The sequence below is a fragment of the Eurosta solidaginis genome, chromosome 2 (assembly GCF_040869045.1).
Source record: "Eurosta solidaginis isolate ZX-2024a chromosome 2, ASM4086904v1, whole genome shotgun sequence".
NCBI lineage: Eukaryota > Metazoa > Arthropoda > Insecta > Diptera > Tephritidae > Eurosta > Eurosta solidaginis.
In genome coordinates this window covers 17,866,069-17,887,454 of record NC_090320.1, presented here as the reverse complement: position 1 = coordinate 17,887,454, position 21,386 = coordinate 17,866,069, and the positions used below count along the sequence as shown (strand labels likewise).

Sequence of the window (21,386 nt, the reverse complement as noted above, 5' to 3'; positions counted from 1 at the left end):
GATACTGTAACAGGTTAAACTCTTAACTATCCAGAATCAACCCCGACATACAAAATGTATGCCCCGCTTGCAATGTGTCCCCACATGACACCAACCATCTCTTTAATTGTAATGTGGAACCAACGCCTCTAACACCCCTTTCCTTATGGTCCACCCCTGTTGAAACAGCAAGTTTCCTTGGACTCCCGTTAGAGGATATTGATGACAGTTTGTGATCGGTCGCGTCTGTTAGGTGGGGCGAAGCACTGTACAACAACAACAACAACATAGCATACTATATTTGAACATAAAATGAGCACGAGAAAACATAACATGATATTAAAAAAGTATCATACTAGATAGGGAACTTTAAAGAGTCAATAGGTTTTTTTACATTTGAGCAAAACTTTATTTGGCTTGACACAATTTAGTTTCTAATACAGTTATGTCCATTTACATAATAAAATTAATATTTGCTTAAGCTGCTAAATCTAGTGAATACTAGTAAAAAAAATTTGTATATCTCTATCTTAGAGTGAGAATTTTTTAAGTACATTAAAAAGGAGATTAAAGTAACTTTCTGTAATTGAATTTTTTAAACGAACGAAATCAATTCCAAATTTTTTATGTAAATTGCACTTAAGAACTTTTCACTCCAAGCTATCGATATATATGTACATATATTAATGTATGTAAGTATGTATGTATATGCAGCTTTAGGCATAATTTTTCTATGTAAGTACTACATAAAGCTTAATTATTATTTTATTTCGCTTCTGCCATGAAACGTTTGAAAAGGGACACAAACTGAGGAAAAAATAAAATAAAGCGACAAGTTTTTAGTTAGGCACTTTAGTGTTAGTTCTCTTACAATATATGCGTTTAGATAACAAGGCATTTTCTCGCCATTCTTTATTTATATTCAATTTTTGTATTCAAATCAATTTACGCTGGGACTACTTGGCGTATACGTAACGGGATCCTTTTCCGCATATTGTTCTGCACGCTCCAATTGTGTATAACCGTTAACTGCTGAATTGGTTGGTGCAGCCACTTTGCCACCCGAGATTAATACACCCAAACTTTGTTGTAGTTGCCAACGGCGCGCTTCGCGTATAGATTTGTTGCGACGCAAAGTTTTAGCCAACATGAAGGCGCAGAGGACACCAAGTATCTGCAAAGGAAGAAAAGAAAATAATAGATAAAAAAGTGAGGTTATAGAGAGGGACACTTTCTCTTAAGCTTTATTAGACTCTTCTTGGAGGCAATATTTTAATATTGCATCTAAACCAAACTCCGAAACTCAGAAATTTTGTCCTCCTGGAAATGCATTTATTGCAAAATCAATAGTGCGGTGCTGGATTGCGACTGTGCTACAGAAGTTCATTGTGAACAGCCCATCTGGCTCTTTTCGTACCTTCAGGGAGCAATGGCGTGAGGAGATCATCTGAGGCATTGGTTTGGTGAACTTGTTCACAAATGACTGATTCCAGATGTGAAGTTCGGTGGAGAGACGGGGGATTGATATTTTTATAGATCCTTGAAGAAGCAAAAAATGTGTTAGATCTCGGAAGCCTTTTTTACTTAAAGACAGTGATGAAAGATACTTTTGATGGGATGTTATCAAGTTTTTTTCATCCGGATAGCGTATAGAATTTAAGGTATCAAACTAAACAAAGGTTCCGGCGTACATAGTATGGAACTTCCGGTTAGGGAAGTAAAAACTTAGGCTTTGAGCTTGACAGTAGTGCAGCCGAGGGTTTTCTGGGATACCAGATAGTGATGTGATAGGTCTTGAGCTCAACAGAAATGCAGGAGGTTGATATGCGAGGGATTCAGTGGGTTGTGAAGAGCGACCCTTTGCAGGGGTTGCCAGCGCAGCTTATAGCTTCTTCAACCCAATGGCCAACATCACCTAACCGTGGCAAATCTTGGCTAGCGAAGCTATGTCGACTCTGAATTTTCCGCGTAAATCAAATAACCTCTAAGGTTGAACGTGGGTATATCAAATTATTATTCCAAAGATGGTGGAGCTAGTACGAACCTTCGGCGGAGTATCCTTATCGCTATAGGAAGAAGAAAAAGAAGGATATTCTGTGAACACGAGGAAGTTAAGTAGAAGCTAAGCTGTAGGCTTAACAGCGGCACAGTCGTAAATAGTTTGGCATAACAGATAGCGCAGTGTAATTGAACAGTAGTGTAGTCGAGCGCGAGTCCCACGTAATGACTACCTGGCTTCGCGTTCGATCACTTTGTAACCGCTCGTCGGCTAGTTAAGTAAGATCGAAGAGGGGTCACTTTGGCTCCTCAGCTCTGTCTCCCACCGCAGACTAATGTGTGATCCAAGAGCTAATGCTGTGCGTTTAAGATGCCCTTTCATATTAAATATATCGTGCTGTTATGAAGGTTGTGGTGTCTAAAAAATGAGCCTGCACTAACTTGAATCTTCATAGTTTTTTGTAAAAGACCACCCGGCCGAACACCGTATTTACACCTGGAAGAGCAGCCACTGCTGATAGATAAGCACTAATCTCGGCAATCTGTCAACTTCTCCAATATGTCTGCCGATTTTATCCCTCCCTGCTGTACTTCTCGTATGCACTGCGTCGCCCCATGGATGACAGCTTTTCGCTGGTAAACTACCGACAACCCGCTTCTTCTTGCCTCGTCTCACTTGTTGGCCAATTGATCATTTGCCTCAACTGCTCCGTCACCTACTGGACTGGACTTGTTTTCGGTTTCAGTACATCAATACAATGTTTTTGTTCAGTAAAGCGTAATACTAACAATACAAATTTGAGAATCGCTGCGCCATAACATATACGACATTCCATACACCTTGTGGTCAGGCTGCTGGAGTCCTCGGATTTTAAGTTAGAGATACCGCGGAAGTCGGGGTTCTTCCTAACTTCATATATAACATAAAACTGGGCTCCATCCTCATACAGAGTAACCTTCTTACCCAAAAATACCTTCCCATTCACCTACCTGCACAAATGCCACAGTTGTGGCGCCCATAGCAATCAACATTGTGCTCTGCGAAATAATAAAGTTCATGCGTGGCAAGCAGCCGCCATCATAGAGTGTTTCACATGAATCAGAAGCATCCATGGGGAATTCCTCACAGCATGATGCTGGTAAGGAGATTTTTTCTTCGTTTGTCGAATTGCGAATCTTCCAGTCGACGGGTCCATATACGCCGCAGCAACCGAGCTGTAAGTTTTTAGAAAATTTATAATAAATATTTAAAAAAAATGCGTAATATTTAAGCTTACAGTGCCTTGCATAAAGTCCACGCCAGTCTGCACGTAGTCATTATCATCATACGTCATTATCGATTCATTCATTGTGCGTATCAACATGCTGGTCACTTGCGTTTGCATTATGAAAGCAGCAATTGCAGCGGCAACTTCGAGTATGAAAACCACGAATAAGCTGACACCGTACTGTTAAGGAAAGCAGAAATAAGTTTATGTATTAAAAAGTATCTAAGTCGGCAGAGCTTGTGGGGAAAGCTGGTTTTACCCAGAGACCGGTGATTCTTTTCTTAGCTACCCAAAGTTCTGTATCGAGTGGGAGTGTAGTTATTTAGTTCAACTTACCAAATTTATTAGCATTACACTCTCCTTAATCGCTCCATATGCACCCAATGTTGCCACGATTAACAAAATAAAACCAATCGCAACAAGTAGCGTTGGCGGAGAGTCAAAGTGACCATCTATGAATTGATGGAAATCGCCGAAGATTGCTTGAATTGTGGAGCCGACCATAATGAGCAGCATTGCAGTAAGCTATGGGAGAGAGTAATGTGAAATAGCAAGGTAAATTACATAAATGTTTACACTTAAAAACTACGCTTAGTAATAAAAAGCTTTTGTGTAAAACCCCTACCCCGGCTCGACTTCGGAATTTGAAAAATTCGATCCCGTTTCCCATGTCCCTAGCATGGAGCATTAAACCATGCAATTGGGATTGAATTAAACTCATTTTTTTAAGTGGGTCTCTCATAAAATTGGGTCAATTGGTGCCTTTTTAAGTGCGTTATGCTGACGCGCCCCTATCGTCGGTTGGGCGCGATCTGGTACATAATCCGTTGGTTATTTTTAGAGATGATGTATGTAGTTACTATACTTTTTCTTACAACTTCAGATTTTGCAACTTGCGCAAAAAGAAACGGAGTTAGGTTAGGATAGGTGAAGATGGCGTGCGTGGGTATTACCCACACTTCCACTCGGAGACATTTTTGTCCATTGTGAGAGCCCTCAGTAAGTGCAGGGTGGCGGTACATTCGTTTAACCCCATTACCTTTTAGTGGTCCTCAACGAACCACTTGCTTTCCTTGATGAACCCAAGAAGAAGCGAGAAGTTCACCTTCCCAACCTCTGCCAGGCTGTCGAAGAACCGTGAGCCCAAAAATCTGAGCCTTTTTCTTTCAAGCAGAGAAGGTGGTAGATCTGCAGAGGGCGCTTGTTGGTATTCACCATTCCATTCAATTTCCTTCAATACCGCTGTGCCCAGGGACCCAGCAGATGAAGACATTGAGATGACTTATAGAAACCAGCGAGGCTCTACAGCTCCGCACGATATACAATTGTATCACGTTGGACTCTAAAGTGGATTTACTGGGCAATGTTTTCGGGACCATAGGTACATATGCGCGGAGTATCAACCCAGTGCTTACTGTATTAAGTGGAGGTTCGCATGATCTAGAGAACCTTGCAATTATTCAACAAGTTTTCAACTTAAGCTATCTGCGACGGGTATGCCTACCGCGGGAAATTTCTAAGCCCTTTAACTCGCTGGAGGACATTTTTCTAATCATTCTCTATTTTTATCTGGCGCTCACTTTATTTAAACTTCACAAAACTTCATATCGTCCAAAAATCAAGAAATATTTAAAGCAAACGGGGCAGAATCTTTAGGTCTAATACCTAATCTTTGGAGTGTAATGCTGTGTTGTTGCTAATCTTGCCAAGCAATTTTATTTGCGCTGTGATGCCGAATCCTCAATAGAATGTGCATTCCAAACGTTCACTCCAATCAACGCTGTTGTTGTTGTAGCGATAAGGACACTCCCCGAAGTCCTTGGAGAGTGTTATCGATGTTGATGGTCCTTTGCGGGATGCAGATCCGGTACGTTCCGGTAACAAGCACCATAAAGTTACTAGCCCGACCATCTCGGGAACGATTGGGTATGACCACATGAACTTTTCTAGGCCATCCCGCCCTCCAATTCCCTAGATCCACCAGGAGTTCGGGGTCGCCAGTGCCTCGGCTGTTAATGAAACAGGATTCGCCACGGGTAGGTGAGGTTGGCAATTGGGTTGGAGAAGCTTTATATTGCGCTGGCAACCCCTTGAGAGGGTTGCGTTACACAACCCCTTGAATCATTTTGGTATTTTATTCGCCTCCTACGATAGGCATACCTACCGCGGGTATATTCTAAGCCTAATCTAGCAACGTGAGCAGTTTTAGGGCAAGGGACGATAACCAACCAATATGGTGCTTTGAGTAATTTTTGAAAGAGAAAGAGTCCCACTGAGGCCATTTCGCTGTACTCGAGTGAAGGTTTCACGGAATTTACTGGTATCTGTTCTCGAAGAGGTTCCGCTGCAAGTGGATTTATAATTTTCAGCAAGCGGCTCGAGCTGTAAAAAATAAATACATCAAACCTCGATTAAGAACTCGCTTTATAGCTTTCATGAACTATGATTTAAGCCAATGTAGTTGGCATGTAAAAGCATACACCTACACTGTACAAGAAAAGCCAATGCACAGGAAAAGGGATACAAATGTTAGCAACTAGAAAAAGAAAGTCGCGTGTTGCGAAATGAACTGCGCTGAGAAGAGCTTTACGCTTTTCGGCACGATCCGCTTCTCAAAGACATGCGCGCCCTGTTTCCCGCAACCAGATTAAAATCATTCTTGGTGACTTTAAAGCCACGGTGGGAAATTGAGACGCATTTTGTCATCTCCAAACCGACCAGGTCTCTTAATGTGATCATCTGTAGCGCATAGTTAAAGCATAAAATGGAGTTCAAGATAACGAATGAGACTATCAATCTGGTGGAAAATGCTTAGTTACGGTGAAAAACGTACTTTCCACAGAGAGCTAATACAATTTCCAATCTGCTCTTTCACCTGCTCTCTGAGGGCAATTATGGAAAGAACGATCTCGATAAAATAGCATATCAGTGAGTGAGAATACACAGCTTGTCGATGAGCCATATAGCACTGCTTTCAAATTCAAGAGCGCTGTCTATCGGGCCATGTATTATAAAAGCGGCGCAAGGTATTGTGTAAGAGAGAGGTACTGTAGTTCAAGAGAGAGTTGCGGCACCAACGCAATTCAAAGTTTGAATTTCCTTTGAATTTCAATGCACGCTGTGCTCGTTTTACATTTTATTTTTCCAAACTCAATTTGGTTGTTGTTGGGAGCCAGCCGGAGCGAAAATGAAATGGTTGAAGGCTATACGGAGCCTAAAGAGTCATTGCGTCAGCATCCTTATCTTATAGAAAAAATGAGAGTGCAAGCGCTTAATATGTCGGTTGGAAGATAGGAATATATCTCGTATATTTTATTGAGTTAAAGAACAAAATATTCACCTCATTGTTGAAAGATGCAGCAGAGTATAATGAACTCAATGTCCCATTGGAGGACAATGTATTAAGACCTCAGCTCAAAAATAACCAATAGGTGGTAAACAAAATGAAATTCAGTGCCTAAGTTGGCTAAGAAATACTATGTGAAGAAAGCGAACGCTTCTGTGGTAGCAGAGGAAATTCAATTGTGTTGAAAAAATCAGATAGAAGGATTGCTTCCCCCGTTACTTCTCAGAGACCTCCATTCTCGAAAAGTAGAAAATATTCTTAAGATATTTTCGACTCTTTTATAAGCCGCTATAACTTTTCCGTTAATATTATGTCGCCCACGTTAATGTATGTGTGATACATATCGTCGGCTTAGAGTGCAAATCTGCTAACCGACATAAGCAATTTGTACATGGCTGGCAAAAAATTGTTTGAATTTTTCAATGAAAGCATTCGAAGGTCACTCATTATAGAGTTTATTTACTTTGTGTGTGGCCAAAATTTAATGTTACTATTATGCCTGGTTGATGCATTAGATCCTGCTCTATCGAACTGCATCAAAAAGTCATATTTGGAAAAAATGGTACTTAGGAGGTTTGTACTCTAAGCCGACGATGTGTACTATATAATTGTGAGTAAACGTTTTGAATGTACGTAATTACACTACAAGGTGCTCTACAAATTGATATCAATAAATCAACAAGCCTTATTGAATATGTAGGTACATACCCTGTCGGAAAAAAACACAAGCTCAGAGATTTACCCATTTATAACGTAGTTGGCAACAAACTGATTTAAAATATATACACCGTGTAATTGTTCCATTTGTCAATTATTTTACAAATTAATATTTGAAAATTGTTTCACTAAGTATGTTATTCAGTTTATCAATTTAGTTAATGATCCATATAATCCAAGTTGATGGTTTCAAGTTGCATCATCTCTCATCATATCAACGTTATTGTTATTGTAATTACATGTGTAGAATAAATTGCAATTGATCAATGCAGGGATAGTGATTTCGTACGTATGAAACATACGTATGCATGTATACATGTTTTTCCAGTGCTTGTGTATGCACTCGGCATTAATACAACTATATGCATACAGAAGTGGTACAAAGGGAGTAATAGATCATACATGATCCCTGAAAAACTACGTGTTTTAAAAAGAAATGAACTTGCATACATACATGGCTCCAATTCATGCCTCAAATATCGCGGTTTCATGCATACATTTACAACTGGGAAATTGTGTTTTTAGAGCATGATTAATGTTCATTAAAAATATACCGAAAATCAGGATCTCAGAGTTTACTCCAAAAACGTCCTATCTGATTATAAATTCAATTTATCTTCATGATCAAGATAATTATAGACTTATATATATCTATCAAAATGATCAGATTGAAAAAATATTCAGAAATTTCATTTAGCCATTCCCGTCCGTCCGTCTGTCAACACAATAACTTGAGTAAATTTTGAGATATCTTGTTGTAATTTGGTATGTTGGTTCCTAAGCACTCATTACCCATCATTGTTTAATATGAGTGAAAGGGGACGAAAAAACATATATATGAACCAAAAACATTATTATTCAGTAAGTAAAGAAGCCACTAAATTTCAAGCATGGGTTGAAATACTAACCCTTAATCCAAAGCTTTTAAAACTTTCAAACACTTCTGATAAAATCAATTTTCAAATATTATTGGTCGTAGATCTAAAAAACGGTTTAAGTAGTCATCGCAAACTTGATAAACTGATTAACACTATCACAAAAAGCTAATCTGGAGAAAACGAACGAAATCAGTAAAGAACCACGCCCACTTTTATATAATAAAGTTTAAACGGCCCGTGGACGAATATAAAAGGCTATAAAATAATAATTAGTAATGAATAAATAAAAAATGTTTGGCACCTCCATTTTTTGGAGCACATATTATTCTATGTTTCGAGAACTATATCTGGAAGAAGAAAAATTCGGTTCATTTATTTTCTTTGTAAAGAGGAATATTTTTAATAAAAGTGGGCAAAATCAATTAATAAATACGCTCACTTTTGATAGTACTTACTGTCGAAAGAATGAAGTTAAATAAACTGTAAGTTAGAAGCACTCGTTGTTGTTGTTATATTATCTACAAAGGCACTCCCTGAAGGTTTTGGGGAGTGTTATCGATGTTGATTGTCCTTTTACGGATATAGGGCCGATACGTTCCGGTAACAAAGCGACATTAAGGTACTAGCGCGACCATGTCGGGAACGATTTATATGACCACAATAAACCTTCTAGGCCATCCCGCCCTAACCACCCCTAGTTCCATTAGAAGAACCCGGCTGAGTATTTAACGTGTAAGTATCAACAGCCGTTAAAGCATCATTACCCATAACTTCTTAACCCAAAGAGATATCAAAAATAGTAAAACGAGGAAATGTTGATAATAAAAAGTTCAAAAAATTGTCATTTCCGGCAGGGTGTGTGCGTACTATGAGCTATGCATGTGTTCGTGTGTGAACATACGTACTCGTATTCTTATTCGTAAATGTGCCTATAATTGCAAAAGGTTTATCAATAATGCTAGTGTGTGAGTCATTTTCCATTTATCATAGATTAAATAAAAAAGTTTAGATAATGAAAATCGATAATTTCATACAGCTTTAAAAATGTTAGGTATGTCTTTATTTACCTTTTTTTAATCAAATTTCTTCAATTTAATTTTTTTTAATTTTTAAAGTTAAGAAAAAACGTTTATGAGCTTGGTAGCTGAAACCATGCTATAAATATTACCAGGTAAAACCATTTACTCTTCTTGGCGGCCATAATGGTTTTTTGATTTTTAAAAAAATTTTAAAATCACTCTCTTAAACTTTGTGGAAATGCCAAACCAAAGAAAACACAAACAAAATTGTTGGTATGACAGTTTTCACTTTTTTTAATGCCAAAAAAATAAAATGCTTATGAAATAAGTGAAAAAATATTTCGAAAAGTTTTGAAATCGGTTTTTATGTATATGGCAACAAAATGAGTTACCAATACAATGGATGCCACAATGCGTGCTATTTTTGCAAAGGGAAAGAAAAACGAATGTTGGAGACCACCTCTATTGATTTTTCATTCATCCTTCTTTACTTGGTTGATACGCCTTTAACACTTAAATATGCTGAAACTTCACTTTATAAGAGATCAGCAGTCTCAAGTGTCCAAGCTACTGCGAAAAAACATGATCTTGGAGGTATTCTTTGGTTTGTTTTGGTTGATCAATTGATAGTTCATGGAGGCTGAATTGACCGGCTGAACGGTCAAAGTCTGCCGCCGTGGTGTAGAGCTAGTGTGTTGGCCTATCCATCAAAAATATTTAAGAAAATTTTTATAAATGGTATTTATTGTCCCCCGGCATTACCTTGGCACCAATAGTTCGTCCGCCTTAGCAGACACATTTTTGGGTCGGCACAAAACATGTATTTAGGTGAGCCAGTTCGTAGAAAAACGAATGCACGATACGTAGGCTACGTACGTACGAATTGGATGGAAATCTAAACCTTAATCTCCTCAGATATATCACACCAAATTGTTGTTATTAGTAGATATGTATCTCTTCCGTACACCTTGGCGGTAAGTCGGGTTTTTCTTCTCGTCGCGCAGACGTAGATAAATTTCTAAGCAATTTGTTGAGGAAAATTACTCAGAAGAGGATCGTGGCCTGATTATTCTTTTTGCGGGCAACCACAATACAATTCTTGAATTGAAAATTCTGGAATGCGGTTGACCGTTGACATTTCTTTCCCACCAAAAAAACTTTATTTCCACCAATAAAAAATTCGGTTTTCGATAAAATATCGTAATATTAATGTTAGAAGGCAAAAATATATGGTGATTCTATACGAATGCATGCCACTGGTAATACGCCTCCAAAAATACCGAGAGAGGTGTCAAAGGACTCGTATTGACCTCGACAACAATAATCCGAAGGCGGAAAATAAAAATTTTTAGATCGTTCAAAAGATATTATCGAAAAACCGAAAAATTACCCCGGAGTGCTCCGAAACCGACAGTGAGATCCATAGTATTTTTGCCCAGAACACCTTTCTGCATTGGCGGCCTTTGGCCGCGCTTATAAAAAATTACCTTGGGTGGGTCCAACAACGGTTTGGATACCAAAACTATATCAGCGCAAAACACTTACGTTCACAATTTTTTTTGTGGATACCAGAAAATCATCAAAATTACAACAACCACATGAAAATTTTCAAAATTTCTTTTGCAAATATTTCTTGACAGACCCAAAATTTTTTACCTCCGCTTTCGGATTCGCGATCCTGGATCCAAAACGCGTCTTTTGACACCCCTCTTGATATTTTTGGACGTGTATTATGAGTGTCATGCTGTCGTATAGGATTACCAAATATATTACAGTTTGTTATACATATTTTTGTTTTGAAAACAAAACCAAAATAAAACAAGTAAGGAAGGCTAAGTTCGGGTGTAACCGAACATTACATACTCAGCTGAGAGCTTTGGAGACAAAATAAGGGAAAATCACCATGTAGGAAAATAAACCTAGGGTAACCCTGGAATGTGTTTGTATGACATGGGTATCAAATGGAAGGTATTAAAGACTATTTTAAAAGGGAGTGGGTCATAGTTCTATAGGTGGACGCCTTTTCGAGATATCGCAATAAAGGTGGACCATATGGTATACGATATGGGAATCAAATGAAAGGCCTTAGTTCTATAGGTGGACGCCTTTTCGAGATATCTCCATAAAGGTGGACCAGGGGTGACTCTAGAAAGTGTTTGTATGATAATATGGGTATCAAATGAAAGGTGTTAGTGAGAATTTTAAAAGAGAGTAGGCCATAGGTCTATAGGTGGACGCCTTTTCGAGATATCGCGATAAAGGTGGGCCAGGGGTGACTCTAGAATGTGCTTGTACGATATGGGTATCAAATGAAAGGCGGTAATGAGTATTTTAAAAGGGAGTGGGCCTTAGTTCTATAGGTGGACGCCTTTTCGAGATATCGACCAAAATGTGGACCAGGGTGACCCAGAACATCATATGTCGGGTACCGCTAATTTATTTATATATGTAATACCACGGACAGTATTCCTGCAAAGATTTCAAGGGCTTTTGATTTCGCCCTGCAAAAATTTTTCATTTTCTTCTACTTAATATGGTAGGTGTCACACCCGTTTTACAAAGTTTTTTCTAAAGTTATATTTTGCGTCAATAAACCAATCAAATTACCATGTTTCATTCCTTTTTTCGTATTTGGTATAGAACTATGGTATTTTTTTCATTTTTCGTAATTTCCGATATCGAAAAAGTGGGCGTGGTTATAGTCGGATTTCAGCCATTTTTTATACTAAGATAAAGTGAGTTCAGATAAGTACGTGGACTAAGTTTAGTAAAGATATGCCGGTTTTTGCTCAAGTTATCGTGTTAACGGCCGAGCGGATGGGCAGACGGTCGACTGTGTATAAAAACTGGGCGTGGCTTGAACCGATTTCCCCCATTTTCACAGAAAGCAGTTACCGTCATAGAATCTATGCCCCTACCAAATTTCAGAAGGATTGGTAAATTTTTGTTCGACTTATGGCATTAAAAGTATTCTAGACGGATTAAATTAAAAAGGGTGTAGTTACGCCCATTTTGAAATTTTCTTTTTTTTTTGTATTTTGTTGCACCATATCATTACTGGAGTTGAATGTTGACATAATTTACTTATATACAGTAAAGATATTCAATTTTTTGTTAAAATTTGACTTTTAAACAAATTTTTTTTAAAAAGTGGGCGTGTTCTTCATCCGATTTTGCTAATTTTTATTTAGCACATATATAGTAATAGTAGTAACGTCCCTGCCAAATTTCATCATGAACGACTGCCAAGTTACAGATTGCAAAACTTTTAAATTACCTTGTTTTAAAAGTGGGCGGTGCCACGCCCGTTGTCCAAAATTTTGCTAATTTTCTATTCTGCGTCATAAGGTCAACCCCCTACCAAGTTTAATCGCTTTATACGTCTTTGGCAATGAATTATCGAATTTTTTCGGTTTTTCGAAATTTTCGATATGGAAAAAGTAGGCGTGGTTATAGTCCGATTTCGTTCATTTTAAATAGCCATCTGAGATGAGTGCCCAGGAACCTACATACCAAATTTCATAAGATACCTCAAAATTTACTCAAGTTATCCTGTTAACGGACAGACGGACGGACGGACCGACATGGCTCAATCACATTTTTTTTCGATACTGATGATTTTGATATATGAAAGTCTATATCTGTCTCGATTCCTTTATACCTGTACAACCAACCGTTATCCAATCAAAGTTAATATAATGTGAGCTCTGCTCAACTGAGTATAAAAATAAAAATGTGAGAGCAGTGAAAATTTTAAAATTTTTTTAAACGTCATTTCGGCTCTCATCGGTTTCACCTTATAATATTTATATCATGGCTGAAACTATGCAAACCAATCTCAAAAACGTTTTTGAAAAATTTTAGAATTCGAGAAAATATTACGAAAATTACGAATTTTTTATTTAGGTTTGCTGAGTTTTTTTTCTTGAATATGCAGTTTTGTAGCACAATAAATTTTAGTCTAGCAAATCACAGGTCTCTCAAAATTAGTATTGATTTTCTAAATTGTTTTTCAAAGTGTGTTTTATATTTTCTTACATACAAAACGCACGGATTTTTTATGAGGCACAAAATTTAAAACACCCTTTAGAAAAAAATTTTCAAAAATTAATGTGAGTGTAGAGCGATCTAAAACTAGTACTTTGTTAGACTAAAATTGATAAAGCTTTTGAACATAAATTGTTAATAGCAAAAGTTTTCTCTATGTTTTTTTGTATTTTTTCCAATATTTTAAATAGCAACAAAAAAAAAAAAAAACAAAAAAAATTTGAGCTCTATTTGTTTTTAACAAAAGTGTTCTGTTATTTTTTGTATTTTTCATAAGTTTATATTAAAAAAAAAAAAATATTATTCATGTTTTTTTGTTAACTTATTTATTTACTTACCGCAAACATAAAGCTGACTATGATTAGCATAAATTTTGCACAACGCATGCTCGAAGTCAATTGATCGCGCGCCATTTTGAAAATTCTTAATTATCACATTAATTCTGAAAAAAAAAAAGTTCTTTCACTCTCTCAGCACAGCTGACGTGTCTTACAAATTAAGTGCTCTGTAAAGAGAGAGTAAAAGTAATTTTAGCTTCATTTTATTTTCTTTTTAATTGAACTTAATTTAAAGTTTTTAGCATAGCATTTCAGTTATGATTTTATTTTTGCACTATTCCTTTTCTATTCTTTCCTTATTTTTTCTTCACAACTTTTGTTTTTATAATTTGAAATAGTTGGTTGCCAAAGCAATAGCTTTTGTTGTGGTCATTACCGTTGCTCTGCTTATTTCAGTTAACACACAATATTGCGTTTTGTTGTTTTCTTGTCCACCACACCGTCTCAAAGTCGCTACAATACTGAACTAGAAAAGCTTAATGAGTAGAGCGAGCAATAGCTTTGGCTATAAGCGTTATATATGTAAATATGTATATACATAAATGTGTGCAAAGGTAAAATATAGTATGTATAACGACTCACACTTCATATGTACAAATGTATGTACATATGTAAACATCGACGTATAGCGCAATGCTTTCCACGGGCGCTACCTTGCCCGCCCCTCGCTTTTCAAAACGTTTATTTGCTTACCTTTCAATTTCGTTTTTACTCTACCTTAGCTTAATTACCTTACTAAATATATGTGTGTATATATGCAAGTACGTATGTATGTGTACATTATTATTGCTAAGTTTTTTAATTTTTGTTCTACTTGTTTCAATTTTTTTATTGTTACCTATATACATACAGTTGGCGCCTTATCAGTTTGTTTGAATTTTTTGATAAGATTTTTTCTACTTCCAATTCGTTTGCAAAACATGCATGTAGGTTTCATAGAGGTGTGTAGTTAAAGGGGGGGGGGCGGGGGGGGGGGGGTAAGATTTCGAACCGTAAGTGTGCGAGGGCAGTTTGAGCTTTCGGGGTAGCGATAGTCATCTTTATATGATAAGATTTCACAACTCATGATGTTAATGTGAACATTTTAGAATACCTAATAAAAATTACACAATATATGTAACTATATACTATACGTATGTACATACATACATATTGTGACGAATATTAGTGACACTAAGTGATACTCACATCACTAGTCTGATGCTAAGTAAATGATGTGGTAGTTGGTGGTGTGATGGTAGCGTGCTCCGCCTACCACACCGAATGCCCTGGGTTCACACCCCAAGCAAAGCAACATAAAAATTTTAGAAATAAGGTTTTTCAATTGGAAGAAATTTTTTCCAAGCGGGGTCGCTCCTCGGCAGTGTTTGGCAAGCACTCCGAGTGTATTTCTGCCATGAAAAGCTCGCAGATGCCGTTCGGAGTCGGCATAAAACAAGTAGGTCTCGTCCCGCCAATTTGTAAGAAAAATTAAAAAGGAACACAACGCAAATCGGAAGAGAAGCTCTGCCTAAAATCTCTTCGGAGATTATCGCGCCTTACATTTTTTATCTCGTTCACTCTAAGCATAATGCTCTGCCTCAATCTCTATCTCGGTATCTCCTTTCTCTTACTCTATTTTTTCATATCTCTCTTTTATTTTCTCATTTCTTCCTTCTCCCTTTAAAATGCTGTTGTTGCGGTTGTTTGATATCGATTTAGGATGGGAGTTTAAGTAGTTTCGACCAGTGTAAGCTACCAAATTGGCGTATGCGTATGTAAAAATATATTATATAAATCTTTATAAAAGTAAACTTTACTATATGTATGTATATCATAAGTGAGTGTAAAAACGTATGTATATATGTATATGTGTAAAATCAGTTAGAGACTGTAAAGACAAAGTCTTGAACCGTTTTATAAACTGCGTCAGTTTTAACACTTACACTTCCCGTGCTCTATTTATTTATATATGTATGTTTAAAAGTATATACCAATGCTCTACGATTTAAACTGCTGAGCTTACCTGAATATTTAATTATTTTGCATTAATATTTGTAATCTTAACTTACATTTATTTTCAATTACATGACGTGTGTAAGTATGTATAGGTTGTTGCGATCGTTAATTATCACTCTCGTATTTACTTCGTAGGGTATATATTTATTCATAACCTAGCAGACTCGACAGATGTTCTTCTGGTCTAACTTTCGTAGGGTATATATTTATTCATAACCTAGCAGACTCGACAGATGTTCTTCTGGTCTAACTTTCGTCTGGATTCATAACTTTAAATAAATTTTTACCTCTTCCTCTCCCTCACTCTCTCTGCCCCTTTTCTTTTTTTCACTCCTCTCTCTGCGTCTCTTTCTCCTTCTCCGTCTTTTCTATCCCTTCTTTGCTCTCTAGCTCCCTCTCATCTCCTTCTGCCTCCCCCGCTCCATATATTCCTATATCATTATCTTTGTCTTACTCGTTTCTCTTTCTCAGTCTCTTTCTTTTTCCTTCGTTTTTCTTCTCTCTAGTTCTTTTTACCATTCTTACCAATACAGGGTATTAAAAACAGATAAAATCCGTTTCACAAACCTACTTAATGTTCCTACAAAATTTCATGAGAATTGGGCGAGCCGTTTCGAAGGAGTTCAAAGAGGAACGCACTATCTTTAAGGAAATGCGCGTCACTCTAGGTCAACTTCGATCTGGGTACTGTAACAGGTTAAACTCTTACCAGAATCAACCCCGACATACAAGATGTATGCCCTGCTTGCAATGTGTCCCCACGTGACATAAACCATCTCTCTAACCAACACCTCTAACACCCCCTCACTATGGTCCATCACTGTTAAAACCGCAAGTTTGCTTGCACTTTCGTTAGAGGATATTGATGACAATTTGTGATCGGTAGCGCGTATTGAATGAGGCGAAGCACTGCTACATCAACAACAACATGCTAAAATTTTATATATAAAATTGGTTGTGGGTTGTCAACTTTTCTAAAGTTGCTTGTTCTGACTCACAACAACTTTATTTGTTTAGGTCGGATATAATAAAAGCTGTGATGTTTTAAAAAGAACAGTGCCCAACTTCATCTATCTCCTCTTTGGAATGAAGCAAAGTCACTTAATAAACATCCTGTATACTATCCTGAAACGGTCCCTTGAAATTGCAGAAAATCTCAATATAATCCGGAGATAGTTTCAAAATTACACTCATCAAAAGAGGAGGCCTGTGCAAGATAAAGGAATTATATCTGTTCGCAAAAAATGTTTGCGGTAAAGACTTACCATATCGTAGGCCGCGCTTTCGATTTCCTAGAAAGCACCAATTGCTTATATTTAAGTAGAAGTCATTATAAACAAATTGAGAAGTTTGCGTACATGTGGTTAGGCGTTTGTCGCGTGAATGAAATGCTTGCAAGTCATTAGCTGTATTTCGTCTGTGCATTTTCGTTCGCTTGCTGACCGTTGTTACAGTGGGAGCATGCGTAGTGGTAACTATATGAATGTGGGTTCGTGATTCTACTGATGCTGATTCGAGGCAATACTTTTCTGTACTCGCTAAAATTCTAATATTTCCTTACCATTACACTCAGTAATGAAGATGGAACGAAATATTGTAAAAGCAAAACATGTAGTCTTATTTTTAACACTTTTGAAAAGGTTCTCGTGATGGTGGGAGTTTCCTTTTCAGTATAATTTCTTTATTAATACGAAATACAATGTCATATGTAAATGTAAAACATTTAAATATGGCGGAAAATGTACATAAGTAAAATTTAGAAAATTAGTAAGTATGTAAGTGAAAAAAACGACACTATTTTAGGAAGGACATAAACTTTTAGGTGTTCGGTCATTTATCCAAAAAAGCCGCTTATGCCATTGCGAATTCGTATTTCACGCGCTACGTAGCAAGCAAAGAGAACGCCGAAGAACTGAGTAAATAGAAAATTAATTTTAATAAAATATTTTATAAAATAACAAAAAAAATTATCATTTAGATTTACTAACCTGTAAGATAGCAAGTACAATGCCGCATGCGCCCAAGCTAATAGCATGAGCTTCAATGAATTCCGCAAATCCACTTAGGCAACCATTTGAGTGACGCTGTGGATTCTCATTCTCAGAAGAGCAATTGAAGCTACCAACAACACCATGCGGAATGGAACAGCAAGAAAGAGGCAAGCTGCCATTGAATTGTTTCCAATCTGTGTAATTGGTTACACCACAGCAATTGAACTAAATGAGCAGAGTAAAAAATATTAAAAGCAGATCAAATAACCGAATGAAGGCCGAACGAAACCCGAATCGAACCTTTTTGCTTGAAAATAGCCGACACCAAACAAAAGTTTGAACTCGGGCGTTCTCTATAAATTATGTTTGCAAAATTTCTTTATTTCACTAATTTACCTGCTCTTGCACATAGTCCCATGTCACTGTATACGGATCATTGGGAACTGAACTATTGTATGCTTTCATTGCCTTCTTCAAACTGGTCTCAATCATTTCAGAAGCGTCCGAGCGTAAAACATAACCGCTAATACCAGCCGCCAATTCCAAAATGAAAATTAAGCCCAACAAAATCGAGAATATTAATACGAGGCAATAGTTCTCTTTGAGCGCTCCCCAACAGCCGAAGAATGAGATGAATATGACAAAAACGCCAATAACAATTAAGAATGTGGGTATTGAGAAAAAGCTGCTAGCAAGTACAGAGTCATAGCCGCTGAATACGGCTGCAACTGCAACTCCCACGCATATTAATATGATGCCAGTGATCTGTGGAGGGAGGGAAGAAAAGAGGATAAATGCTAAGAAAAATTGATTTAAGAGTAGCGCTTAATTGTTTTGAATTAAATGAAATAAAAACACTCTAAAAAAACAAACAAAATAACTACAAACGAGATAAAAACAAGCCAAACAACTTGTTTTTACAGGCATCTGGTAACCCTAATAAGAGTTCGTAGGAAGATTTTAAATAATTGTTTGTCACGAAAAAAAGTTTTCAACTGATTTGGTTTATATCAGGCATCATAGCATAGTTTTCTAAAGAGAGTTGCCACCTGTTTAAAATATCGAAAGTTCAATAATGAATTTTAATATTGCTCGACGTACAGAACTGTGCCAAACGGTAGCAAACTAACATGGAGTTGGAAATTTTCATCAATATAAGGTACAGTTTCTTGAAGATCACTGTAAGACTAGGTTTTCATCGGTACTGACCCTAAATCACATCCAAAGTAAGTTGCAGTATGATTCAGGTTCCGAAATGGACATAAGCGAGGCGTAGCGCTCTGTACACCACCGCTGAGTTATCTCCTGAGGAAAATCGAGGACCATAATATGGGGGAAAGGGACTTGTTGGGGACCAAACGGGATGATTGTAATATTTCAAGATTCTTACACCAATGCTTGGATAGTAAAGGAGCTAGCTTTATTCTCAACCTAACCAAATATGCAATGAGAGTATTTACAGAGGTTATAACAGGTGGAGGAGGAATAATCTGGCAGAGGTTGGGCAGAGGGATCTTTCGCTACTACTCAAGTTCGCTGAAGACTGCTAGGAAGTAATCTCGTTGGACGGGTGTGCCGCCACCCGTAAATTACTAAGGGCACTAAAAACGGAGAGGTTGGAAGTTCCCATGCATGTAACCTAACCTGAGTTGCAGTATAAAGCAGAGTTTACATCGACTTCGAACATTGCATCCCGCGTAATGATAAATAACCTAAGGTTATAATCATCGGAAAACTTATTTCCCCTTCTCTCTCCAGCAGTGAGGAAGATAACACCAGAGGACAGCCAGCTCTTGAAGGTCCAGAGCAGGCCCGGGGATGTTCGAAATGCACTGCGCGAAGATTACGTCGATGGGAGCTTAGATTTTGAGCCATCATTGTTGCTGTAACCGATAAAGATATTGATAATACTTTATAAAGTACGTACCTAGCAACAAAGTACCAATTGATGGCGAAATTTCAAAGGAAGCTTAAAAGTGTCACCTACGCGAGGGGAATCCTGTTACAAATATGAATGTATCATACACATATTTAGCAGGCGAGACTCTGGCGACCCCAAGTTCTTAATGGAACTAGGGGTAGGGGCGTGATGGCCTAGAAGATTTAATGTGGTCATATTAATCGTTTCACAGACGGCCTGCTAGTACCTTAATGGTACTTTGTTACCGGAACGTACCGGATCTATATCCCGCAAAGGACAATCAACATCGATAACACTTCCCAAAACCTTCGGGGAGTGTCTTTACCGTTAATATACCAACAACAAAAAAAACTAAAAATGATGGCTTGCCTTGAGAAGCTAAAAAAGCGACCTCCTATATATGATGTCGTGGGATGACGGGATATCAATTTAATATATTTTATTTGTGGTCGGCAGGTCTACAAAAACAAAGGCGCACACATTTGGAGTCTCACTTACTTGTACGCCAGACTGAGATGAAAAAGTCAATATTTCAAACTACAGTGCACTTGCGAAAACTCGAACACACGATAACTCGAACATTCGGAAACTTGAACATTTTTTTTTCTGCATTGACTACTTTAAAACTCGAACAATTGTTTTCTTTTTTCATGGAAAGACATGTGAGAAACTGTCGTTTTAAATGTGCTGTAACGGCCGATATTAAAATTTTTGTCGTTATGTGCGTCTTTTGTTTCATTCTAAGGCGCCGCACTGGCTAGGTTTCTTGCTAATTACGGAACTTTTCTTTTAAATTGATTGATATTTGTCAGTGATACACGGGATAATGGGACGAAAACTAAATGTTTTGAGTTTATCAAAAAAGGCTGAAATAATTAACGAGGCCAAGAATGGCGTTAGTATCACAGCTCTATCCAAAAAATATAACACTGCCAAGTCCACAATTTTTGGAATTGTGAAAAATGAAAACAAAATTTTCGAATGCGTTAATATCACGCTATCGGGCCCTGCAAAACGTAAAACGCTTCGCGCTTCAGAATTGCCAAAAATGGAAAAAAAGCTTAACAAGTGGTTTTTATTACAACGCAGCAAGAATTATCCTATAAATGGATTAATTTTGAAAGAGAAAGCTAAGGAGTTACATGCCAAATATAGCGAGAATGGCTCAACCTTCTTTACCAGCGATGGATGGCTACAAAATTTAAAAAACGGCCTTTCAAATCTCAGTTACAAGCTAAAATTCAGGAGTTTGAACTATGCCCAGAAACAAATTTACAACGCAGATGAATCCGGGTTATATTAGAAGCTCCTTCCGGGAAAATCATACGTTTCTAGAATGGAAAAGCAGGCACCGGCAAACAAATCTGGAAAACAGCGCATCACATTTCTGGTGTGCGCGAATGCTACTGGGAAACACAAGGTTAAAATGCTTGTCATTGGAAAAGCCGAAAATCCGCGTGCATTTAGGCATTTTAACTGCCTCTGTAGTACCGAAGCTCAAAATCAGCCTGGATGACATCAACTCTGTTCCAAAATTGGTTTCACTTTTCGTTTCTATCACAGGCAAGTTCATATTTGACCACAAACTAAACACTCTTTAAAAACCAATTTTTTTTATTACATAGGTGAAAACTTATTTAAAAAATATAGGACTACCTTAAAAGGCGTTACTTTTCCTTGACAATGCACCTTCGCATCCAAACGAGGACACGTTAAGATCCGAAGATGGTTTAATTAGGGTGATGTTTATGCCGCCGAATGTAACTCCTTTGATTCAACCAATGGATCAAGACGCAATAAAAATAACAAAGCTACATTACCGAAATTCTCTCTTTGCAGCTATTTTCTCCGATGAGGACAAGTTAAGATCCGAAGATGGTTTAATT

The 21,386-nt window shown here is 37.4% G+C and overlaps 2 protein-coding genes across 7 annotated transcripts in view; both read right to left on the bottom strand.

Moving 5' to 3' along the window:
- Positions 1-364: 364 nt before the first annotated feature.
- Positions 365-14,071, bottom strand: Tsp29Fb (Tetraspanin 29Fb). Of its 3 annotated transcripts, none has more exons than XM_067764544.1 (6): positions 13,967-14,071; positions 13,591-13,757; positions 3,582-3,770; positions 3,255-3,425; positions 2,968-3,192; positions 365-1,153 (listed from the first exon to the last, which is right to left on the bottom strand). In XM_067764544.1, exons 2-6 carry the CDS (start codon positions 13,663-13,665, stop codon positions 920-922), a joined length of 894 nt encoding a protein of 297 aa, XP_067620645.1. In that variant the 5' UTR covers positions 13,666-13,757; positions 13,967-14,071; the 3' UTR covers positions 365-919. The 3 variants fall into 3 exon arrangements, with proteins under 3 accessions (XP_067620645.1, XP_067620647.1, XP_067620646.1); XM_067764546.1 differs by having other exon boundaries at positions 13,591-13,694; positions 13,967-14,062; XM_067764545.1 differs by having other exon boundaries at positions 13,996-14,020.
- Positions 14,072-17,205: 3,134 nt separating this feature from the next.
- The window catches only part of Tsp29Fa (Tetraspanin 29Fa), a 29,103-nt gene continuing 24,922 nt past the window's right edge, over positions 17,206-21,386 (bottom strand). For all 4 annotated transcript variants that reach the window (XM_067764543.1, XM_067764542.1, XM_067764540.1 and 1 more), the window contains 3 exons: positions 17,976-18,344; positions 17,577-17,804; positions 17,206-17,500 (listed from right to left, as the gene is read on the bottom strand). In XM_067764543.1, coding sequence (XP_067620644.1) covers positions 17,423-17,500; positions 17,577-17,804; positions 17,976-18,344 — 675 coding nt within the window. In that variant the 3' untranslated portion in view covers positions 17,206-17,422. The remainder of the gene's footprint in view (positions 17,501-17,576; positions 17,805-17,975; positions 18,345-21,386) is intronic.

Excerpts from the sequence above, each read along its gene's own strand:
- Tsp29Fb (XM_067764544.1), bottom strand. The coding sequence starts at position 13,665 with ATGGCGCGCGATCAATTGACTTCGAGCATGCGTTGTGCAAAATTTATG. Across the intron at positions 3,771-13,590 it reads TAGTCAGCTTTATGTTTGCG|CTTACTGCAATGCTGCTCAT; the intron begins GTAAGTAAATAA and ends TCTCTCCCATAG. Across the intron at positions 3,193-3,254 it reads TGGACTTTATGCAAGGCACT|CTCGGTTGCTGCGGCGTATA; the intron begins GTAAGCTTAAAT and ends AAAAACTTACAG.